The sequence below is a fragment of the Elaeis guineensis genome, chromosome 1, assembly GCF_000442705.2.
Source record: "Elaeis guineensis isolate ETL-2024a chromosome 1, EG11, whole genome shotgun sequence".
In the NCBI taxonomy this organism is placed as follows: Eukaryota; Viridiplantae; Streptophyta; class Magnoliopsida; order Arecales; family Arecaceae; genus Elaeis; species Elaeis guineensis.
In genome coordinates this window covers 79120501-79131366 of record NC_025993.2, presented here as the reverse complement: position 1 = coordinate 79131366, position 10866 = coordinate 79120501, and the positions used below count along the sequence as shown (strand labels likewise).

At 36.1% G+C, this 10866-nt stretch overlaps 1 protein-coding gene across 1 annotated transcript; it reads right to left on the bottom strand.

Annotated features, from left to right (window-relative positions):
* Nucleotides 1-8416: 8416 nt before the first annotated feature.
* LOC114912899 (uncharacterized) lies at nt 8417-9254 on the bottom strand. The gene is made up of 2 exons (XM_029261279.2): nt 8752-9254; nt 8417-8676 (listed from the first exon to the last, which is right to left on the bottom strand). Exons 1-2 carry the CDS (start codon nt 9252-9254, stop codon nt 8448-8450), a joined length of 732 nt encoding a protein of 243 aa, XP_029117112.1. The 3' UTR covers nt 8417-8447.
* Between the last annotated feature and the right edge of the window lie 1612 nt (nt 9255-10866).

Genomic DNA, 10866 nt, shown 5'->3' with positions numbered 1-10866 from the left:
CCACCACCCAAAGGTATTTCTCTCTAATTTTTGGATGGTCTAAAGGTCTCTCAAATCTCTATCTTCTTCAAAAATTTTATAAAGAAACTCATCTTATATAGAGAGATATGATAGAGTCCTTGTCAAGGTCAAATACCTAGTCAAGGATTATCCAAACATGGCAAGTTAAGGGGCACCCAACTCTTGAGCACCTCCTCCATATTTTCATGCATGGATCATCAAAAAAGGGTGCACAATATGTATCCTAAAAGTCATAAAAATTTTAAAAAAAAATTGAATAAATTCGGTGCAAAATTGAAAGAGTTTTGGATTTCTAAAACTCTATCTCATAGAATTCGAAATCCAAACTTATTCCTTTTTGATTTGATCCAAACCACCTTCCATGTAAGAAAGAAGAGAGGAGACCTTTGTGAATGTGGGAGAGACCTGGGAGAGAGCTTTTATCGCACAAAATAAGAGGAGATTGACGTTGAATGAGAGAGAGGGCGTGGGGAAGGCTTATGTGGTGCAAGGTGGAATCCTAGTCTTACTAGGATTCTATCTTATGACTTGTTTTAATTTGGTTTCTCAAACCAAATCAAACCAAAATTAGATCAACCCAATTAAAATAGGTCTTAACCCAATTAAAAATCTAATTTAATCAGATTAAATTAGATTTAAATCTGATTTAATTTTCTAATCAAATTAGAAATTAGATTGACCCAAGTCCTAGTTGAACTAGGACTAGTTTTTCCTTGCACTTGGCTTATCCAATAAACCAATTGGACTTGATCCAATCAAGCTCAAATTAAATCTGATTAAATAATATTTAATTAAACTTAATCTCAGTCCATTGGCTTAATCAAATTAAGCCAATTAGCAATCTAATTGCTAATCGATCCTCCTGCAACACTTGCACTGGGTTAAATGTCAATCGTATTGATCATTTAACCCTAGAACGATTCTTAATCATTGATCAACCATCCGATCGGATCATGAACTCTAATGTGTGTGACCTCATAGGTTCGAACCTAAGCCGGTAGCACAGAAATAAATTTCTGTACCAATCGAAGTGACCATCTAGCAATGGTACCCGATGATCGGATAGGTCGAATTTGTAGAACAACATCCTTAGAACCCATGCGGATATAGTTTTCATATAATTCATTCCCTTGACCAAAATGATCATATGACACTCCAGAGTTCAACTGTCAACTCTGATCAGATTGTCCACATTGTATTTCAAAATATCAAATCCATCTAATGGATTACCCTGGCCAAAGTTTTGCTAAATTGAAATACAGCGACTCATTCTTCTCCAACTCTTGGAGTGGTCAATCCCATCTCGATCACACTCTGACTTCACAAGTACTTGACTGTGCCCAGAAGCCTTCCATCCCTGAATTAGAAATTCAGTTAGTCCAGTACCAAAGCACAGTGAGTTGCTTGCAAGTCACTGAGGCGATCTCAGGTCTAAGGGACACTTATACCTATATCCCATCAAAGACATTCTCGACAGCAGAATGCTCTGGAGTTGGTCACGTTCAATGACGATGTACCCTTACATCTCACCTATATGCCATACCAGTGTCTCCACACTCCTTGGTTAAGAGGACAACCAACCCATATGGCCTACAGTGACCTATGCTCGATAGAAGCTGTTGTCCTTATTAACAGCCTATCATTTGGTCGTGAACAGTTTTAAGGACTAATTGATAAATCCTCTCTTTATCGAACTTAAATAGTCCTAAGAACTTCATCATAACAACGGAGTTCATTAGAAGATGAAAACTTATGATGAAAATGTCAAATATATTTTATTTATTAACAAATCAATTACAATACTTGATTGCTCAATCGTCAACAGCTTGACGATTAGCTTTTTGGGACACATTTTCCAACATCTCATTCATACCTTTACTGGTGTACAATAATCTTGATTAACTCTTGAGCCTAATATCATATTTAAAACCATATAGATTTACTATAATCAATGTAAATCAAATTTTAATTCTCATATCAATTCAATTTGATAATTTTAAAAAAAATTAAAATCTTTATAAGTCAAATCAACAAGAAAATCCTTCGATGCTCCACCAATTTGGACATAATCAGAATATATAAGAATTTCAAATTATTATTTTTTTCTAAAATTTCTAAAATCAAGATCTTTAATATCTATCACGTATCTTTTCATAACAATCATACAAGCCTCAAAAATTAAATCTCCATTTAATAGTAGATTCAATTAGGGACCTCGTTAACAAAAGTAAAGAAACTCCATATCAATTCCTAAATCCAAAATTTCTAAATTATAAATTCACATAATTTTGATAATTTTAAATAAATATAAATCAGATATTTTATCTTAATCTAAAGATATCAATTTTTCATTAACAACCTCAATAATAATATCAGAAAATTTTTTGATCAACTTAGATACAAAATCTTTAAATTGAAATTTCATACACATCATGTAGTCTCCAAGAGACATAATAAGATCCATTATTTAGATCTAAGGATGATGATTAAAGCTTCCAATACGATGAATATCCTACAATCTCAAAATCAATTTCATCAATAAGAAATAGGCTTCTTTGCAATATCTTCAAATATGCATTCATCCTAATATGCTACTTTATATATGATCCACATACCAAGTTCACTTTCGATAAATATTCCAATCAAGCATCATAAAAAAAAACTTTCTTAGCCCGTTCTGGAACAACATTTTATTATCAAATCTTTATCTTACCAATAATAGCCAACTTCTCAATTAGAAGTAATATCATAGTATTATTCTCACATCGAATTTGAACTTATGATTCACTTGAATAACCAATGATCAAATTAATAACCACAATGCACAATAAAATTTTATGTCAATCCTTTTGTAATTACTTTCAATCAAAATCTAACTAACCATATCATGATCAATAGATCATCCATCATATTTCAAATTCTATATGTTATAATCTCTTGTGATCCTTTCATACATAATCTCAATATTTAACCAAAAGTTCATAAAGATTTCTCCCACCACAATCATCAAAGATCTACACCATAATGTCCTTAGTGTCTATCCACTAACACTCCTTCTATACACATCTTAGTTCATCTACTAATGCTCTGATACCATATTAATTGTCACGCCTCTGATCCGAGATTGTGAATCGAGGGTCATGGCAACCACCGCATACTCATAAAAAAACTCTTTTCATAAGCATGTAAGGCATCTTATCATATTATCTTAAAATAACAGTAGAATAATTAGTCAATAATTCAAATCTAAAATATAACGATCTAAATTTTTTCTTTAATATTTCAATAAATTCAACAATGATTCATAAACCTTACATCAAATTCAATAAGATTTTCAATTTAAAATAAAAGTATGAAGATTCTGCTTCTGATCACTTTTTCATTCATATCTTGGATCATCTTAATTCCTCAACATCTGTAAAAATAGTAAAATAGGAGGTAATGAGCTAGACAGCCCAGTAAGCAATGATCACTTTTCAACAGATTTCATCAGATATTTAAGTAAATAATTATTTATAAAAAATAAGCATATCGAGTTCATTAATTCGAAATCAATTTCCAATTATGCAATATAGTTTATCCCAAATTTATTTTTTTTTCAAAATTTAAGTTTCTTTCGAGATTTTAATTTCTTTCGTTCTTCAATTCTTTTCATCAACCATGAGTTATGACCATATTTTCTCTGTGGCAGGGTCATAGCACCGCGTATCTTCTTGCGGTGAGCTGTGAATCATCTAGCAGCAAAGTCCTTCGAAACTGCTGGTCTCTCTGGTGGTTTATCGCTGGTCTCTCTGATGACGTAAACCCTCAGGACAAAACAATTGCCAACGTATATGCCCCCATTGACGGGGTCCTTTACATAGTCAGGTTGTCAATTCATATTATTCTTATATCAGAATTCTTCATAAATCATGTTTCATATTTTAATTTCAATAATAAAACATATAATCATGTAGTATCGAAATCAATCAATATAATACATCATGGAATCAATATGTTCGATCATGCTTCATTATAACTTTTCAAATAAGATATTTTCATAACAAAATACCATTCATCCATTTCATGCATCGTTTCACAAATCATGTCAGAAAAATATATTATAATTTATCGATAAATCTAGAAAAAGTGAAACATTACTTACCTTGAACGCATTCCAATAAATCCACAGAATTTTATAAATTTTCTTTCAAAAATTTTATTCGTAGATCATATCGTGATATCCCATGATCAAACATCCACAATCCTATACAGAATCAATTTCAATAATTAGAAAGAATACGAATACCATATTTCAACGGTTTAGATTGGGTCCGATTATCTAATTTCATCTAATCAAAATCTAATTAGGACCTAAACGATCCAAAATTTGACTATCAGATCAAATCGGATTCAAAGTTATAGGACCGAGGTTTCTTCATCGATTTCATAAAATCAAGTAGAGAGAGACAATTAGAGGAGAGAGAATTCAGAGGTACAATTTGAATTGATCAGGTGACACAATCCAACATTACGATTGGTCCAATATCTCGATTGATGAAATCAACATGATCAAATCAAGTCATGACTAGATCGAAATCATGGATGATCAAATCTAAAGATTCATGGTCTGATCAAGGTGGGTGCTTGTACGCTGTCTGACAATCATGGATCAAGATTCTTCATCAGATCAAAAATATTAAAAGAATTTTCTCATTGATAAATCGATCAAGAGAGAAAAATCGATCGAGAGAGAAATGGCTTTAGAGAGAGAAAATTCTAGAGAGAGAAAATTTTAGAGAAAGAAAATTCATCTTGGACTCCTCGGACGATATGATTCAACAAATCCGATCGATCAGATCAAACCATGCTAAAATTATCATGTGGATAATTTAATAAAATTATAGAAATTAAAATCTAAAAATATCTAATTTGATCAAAGTGGGTGCCGGTGTACCGTCCGGCGATCGCAGATCAAAAAATCCATCCCTAAGATCATTTTAAATTCATCATCATTCTTCTCAAAATTCTAAAAAATCTTAGGAGAGAGAAATAACTTAGAGAGAGAAAGTAGAGAGAGAAAATCCAAGTTTAGAGAGAGAAAATACTAGTTCAGGCTGAAGGAAGAGAGGAAAGAGAGAGAAACTCTCTTTCTCATATTTTATTATTTATATCATTATTTATTAATTAATTTATTTTTATTTTTTTTCTTTTTTTCTTTCTTTCTTTTTTTTTTCTTTTTCTTTCACGAAAGATAGAGGAGAAAAAATCTTATTTATTATTATTATTATTTTATTTTTCTTCTTCTTTTTCTTTTTTTTTCTTTTTTCTTTTTCTTTTCTTTTTTCTTTTTCTTTTCTTTTTCTTTTTCCTTTTTTTTCTTTTTTTTTTTCTTTTCTTTTTCTTTTCTTTTCCTTCTTCTTCTTCTCTTTCTTTTTCTTCTTCCCGGGCTTCCTTTGGGCCGAAACAGGGGACCAACAAGTCCCCTCTTTTTGACCGGCCGTTTGGGCCACGACCGACACGGCGAAGGCCAACGGCAAAGGGGGCAACCCTCATGAGTTCGGAGAGGCCAAACCGGTGGTCGGCGGTGACTACTGTTATCGGAAATCAAAGAAAAACGGACAAAAATAGAGGTTCTTCCGCAACAAAATCCGGCAACTCAGATCACCGGCGAGCATGCACACCAGCACGGGAAGGAAAGGAGAGAAGAGAGGAAGGAGGAGGGGGCTTACCTTCGATGCCAGCGAGGTTTTCCGGCGAGAAATTGGACGGGCACAGGTCGGGTCTCCATGGTGATTTTCCGACGATTGCCGTCGACTGGGTCTCGAGTCTTTGGTGAGAGGGAGAGAGGAGGGTTCTCCTCCTTAAATAGAGTAGGAGGGGGGGCTCTTTCCGACTCTGATTGGGAGCCGGCGAGAGGAGAAAGAAGACTCCCTTCGGGAGTCTTCTTCCCTATTTTTTTTTTTTTTTTCGTTTGGGCTTTGTGGGCTGATTTTGTTACATGGGCCGGGCCATCACAGGAGAACCTGTTGGCAGAGTCACGGATGATGGTTCCTGATTGATGCAAATGGCTGGAAGCTGCACTTGCAGACTGGAAAGGATCATTGGTGTATATCCTTTCTCACAGGCGACTACCGGTAACATTGTTAATTAAACCTTACAAATACTATGCTATTGCAGGCTGAGTTGGAGTCGAACCAGCAAGGCATTGAAATTGAGGAAGCTGATGGTATCATTACAGAAGTTGATGCATTATTTCAAACAGAAGAGGATTAGAAGTTAAAAATGAAATGAAAATGGTGTGATATTTGATTATGGTCTGCTCCATATGTACTTGAAGTTTGTAGGTTTGTTATTGCGAATGCTGGTTATGTCGGCTGCTGGATCTTTGTAGTTATCCAATTTCACCAAGAATATGTTAGTAACTTCATTTTGAATTTTTTTTATGTCAGCTTCACATTATCTGAAATTATATTCGCCCCACTTTCTTGCTTTCACTGCAACTATTACACGAAATCATTACCATCTTGCCATCCTTGTGCAAACACTGGACCAGAAACAATCTGCTGAGTTAGTTTTGCAGAAGAGCTATTACAAGAGGTCATCTTTTGCTTTCTTAGGGACAAGACAAAATGACATATTGGTTCAGTCCAGATATCTATGTCAATTAGGCATTCAAACATAAAGTAAAAAGCAAATACAAAAAATTCTGAACCACAACATTTGCTCAAATTCAGTAGTACATTGCAGAATCTGCTGTCAAGGATTCAAGGATTCAATGCCAAACCTCTTCTTTCTCTGACGTCTCATGTCATTCTTTGTTCAAATTGATGAGAAAATAACTAGAGTACATTCTTAATTTGCAATCTCAATACATTTGGCAATCTCTTAATTGAAGTTTGCATTTGGCAAAAGTAAAGGATATGATTAGATAAACTGTTATGCAAATGTAATGGTTTGTTAGAGGCCAATGAATTTACGGATCTATGCACTATAATGCACATGGGAAAAATGAAGCAAAACCACATTAATTTGAAATATAACACCCAATGCCAAGTGATACTTAAAAAGGAGAAAAAAAAGAAACTGAAAAACAGTTTTCCACACAATGACAAAGCAAGCACTCCAGGACAGACAGACAATTCTTCAGTGGCTGTCAAACAATTTTTTTTAGTTGTCGGGTATGTATCCTTTAGGACCTAGCTAACACCAATTTATCGATGCAATAGCCTTGGAGGATAAAGCGTGCCCAGGTTGGTACAATGTAAAGTGCCAATATGGCTACAATCTGGTTACTTAAGATTGGTAACCGTACAATATATAAATAAGCTTGCATGAGGGCATTAAGAACAGTGTAGTACATAGTTTTTGTGATATAGACATCGTATTCATCATAAGGATGATAGTGTAGGTAGTGAAGCATATCTTATCGATCTATTCCTATGGTTCTACACATTCGTAAGTGATTGTCAGGAAATTTGCTGAATTATTCATTGCTTCACTTTTCTTAATTTGATACAAAAACAACTTCCCATGGTGAAATATATTTAGTGGATTGCTGAACATTAAGTAACAATTTGATTGTTGAATAGTAATTAACTGTCTGAATGTAGATAGAAATTTTCATTCTATAGCATTTTTTATGGGTAAGTTTCTCTGTTTATATATCAGATCACCCTTGAACCTGAAATCTTGGTTTGGAGACATTTATATATCAGATTCTCTTTTGTCCTAATGTTAAAAAAAAAAAAAAAATCCTTATTTAGATTAGCTGTGCTGAACCAAAATATGCTATGGTTTGTTCATATACGATGATCACCGAGATAAATTTTCATGCAATTGTAGCGTGTAGCAATAAATTCCACTATTTGTCAAAGCACTTAGTGAGTAATGTTATTTAGAACTTTTTATACTGGCTAAATTCTTTGTTGTATCCTTCTTATCGTAATGTATTGGATGGTTTTATTCAAATGGAGCCACTAGTTTCTTACGATCACTGAATCAACCTCATGGTACAGCTTTGACTACAAATGAATAATCAAATATTCATCCTTCATAAGATTTTTAACTTTGGATGACTGACAGTTACATGACCTTCTTATGGACATTATAGGTTCGGTTATCCTGCAAGTTGTTTATTTTAAGTTATTAGAACCCAAAATGAATCAAGAATTTCTTTTAGATAGGAAAGAAACAGAATACTATGAGCTTTTGTTAAGCATTCAATTTTCATAGGGAGCAAACTAAGATGCCACTGAATTCCTGTAGAGCATATTCTTGATTGATCAGTTTTGTACAGAAACTTACTTTACTCTGCAAATAACCATGTGTTGAGTTGTATACTGAATTTTGATTCTCGTGTATAATCATATATCTATCATTACAACTTGCAAGTGCAGAGCTTTCTTGTTGTTGTTTATATCCTGTTACTGATCATGTATCTATAGTCAATTGGAGCTGGCCGTGGGCATCTGGGATCTGCAAATAGGGCAGACGTTGCTCATCTCCAGCCACCGGATGATGCACCGGCTGTGGAAGGTATGAGAACATGGCATCCTGCTCACCTCCGCCTGGGCATCAAACTCCACCAAACATATCACGCACTGCTCCTCCCGAACGCCGTCTCCTCGGCCATATGTGAAACGCTGCAGCCTCTCAAAGCAAGAACCACCGGCCAGCACACCATGAGATCCACCATGGCCGGCATTAAGACGCTCGTAAAGAACATAATCATACTCATCCCCAGCCATCTGCACACCATGAGATCCACCATGGCCGGCATCAAGACCCTCGTAAAGAACGTAATCAAACACATCAGCAGCCATCTCCTCTTCTTCCTCTGAAGTATTCTCCAGCATCCAGTCATGCATGACTTCGACGTCTTCATTCAACTCAGCGGGTCCGAGGAGCAGGCCCATGTGGACGAGCAGCTCGAGCGCCGGTACAGCCGTCATCTGCGCTGCGACTCGGGAGGAGAAGCGGCGCAGCAGGACGTCGCAAAGCGGGCCATCTGGTTGATAGACGCGGGTTGCCATGAAGGAGACGATCACCGGAAGAGCCCTGGGTAACGGGATCTGGCCCAGATGGAAGCGATGGATCATGGTGGGGACGGTGGAGAGGGTGTCACTCGAACAGTAGAAGTAGGTGAAGCGAATCCGAACGACGACTTCGGGTTGGACTTGTGGAGCGAGCACTCCCCGGGCTTCCAAGTGGAAGACCGAATCCCCGAGAATGTGGCTCTCAGAAATCTCCATGGTTGTTCCGGACATCCCTTCTTTGTCCTTTTCTTGACTCCTGTGCGCCGCCCAGAAACAGAGGCTTCGGAACAGAGTAGGGGGGCAGGAAATATATATATATATATATATATGGGGCGGGGTTAAATTAAACCACCGGTCCGATATCAAAAATTTGGAACCGATTCGTATGGGATTTCGAGTCCGAGTGGGATTGGGAGGGTACGACGGGGGACCTTGCTTCCGTAATCCGATCCTGGGTAGGATCGATGGTGATTAGAGGGAGAATACGACAGATGAAGCGAAAATAGGAGAATATGAATAACAAGAAAGGCAAAGGAGAGAGTAGAAGGAAGACAAAAAGTGGTCATATTCCTTTCAAATAAACTCATGTAGGGCATCGAAAATTCACCGCCAGCATCCTTATAGCGGCCTTTTATATAGTTTAGTCAGCTACCTACTCTAGCACAAGCAGGAGTATTCAAGTTGGAAAAATATTTAATCCCAGTTTTAAATTGACCAATTGAACCCTTTTTTTTTTTCTTTTAAGACTCTCGAAATTGGTAATTTATGCACCATTTTGTTCAATTTCACCCAGTTGGATTTATAATTTTCTTTAAAGAAGCCTTCATAGATGGCTGCATTTTCCCTATGTGGGTTAGTAAGAGATTGTGTGTTTATTCGGCTGAGAAGAAGGAGAAAAGGAGTGAGAGTAATCATTTCTGAGGTTGATTTATATATTGTCATGGTTTTCAATTGTTGGGGGATAATCTGTTATTCAGCCCAATGATATGAATCAGGCATATGATGAAGCTTATAGGATCGATGCTACAGCACTATTGGAAATGAATATTCGATCCCAGAGATAGATATATCTCTCTAAATCTTAGAGGGACTCTTAAGGAGATCATTCAGTATATAACTTCGAATATCCCTGATCCTAACTTCGGCCCCTGGTAATCCTTACACTCGGAGATCTTTCCAATTAGAACATCAGAGTCTGATTGATCCTGACCTTGGCTGATAACCAAAGCTCCACCAACCGATCCCAATCCCCGTAGCAAGCTAATATTCGAATAGCTCGATCTCAAACTCTGGCACCAGATATGCTTCAGACTTACCGATCCTTATCCTAGCGAATAGACTGACTTCGGTTACAGTTATTTGGTGCCTACATGCATCGGACCACTTCGAAGACTCCTTAACCAAAGCTAATTCGATCCCATCTGCACTTTCATTTTAAATTTAAAAGTACCTATAATGCCATATGACTCCAAAATAGATAAAACAGGTATAACCACCCGATCTCAAAGATTCTGCTTGAAAATCTCATCATATCGCACCTAAATCGGTCAGACAATTTATCCAAAATGGCCTTTCAGTCTTCATCTACAAAAGGACCTCTAGGGGACCTCCAAGGTACGTGCGCATAATCTCTCTCGAATGCTCCTTCTTTTTTATTTTCTCGAAAATTGACTTAAGCATTGAAAGTGATGGAAAATGTGTCTCAAAGCCAATCGTTAGACGATTGTGCTCATCTTGTAAATTGTACATGAATTTTCATTAATAAAAATTATTTGGTATTTTCATTATAAATTGACCATCTTTGAACTTCTGTGTTGTAATAAAGTCC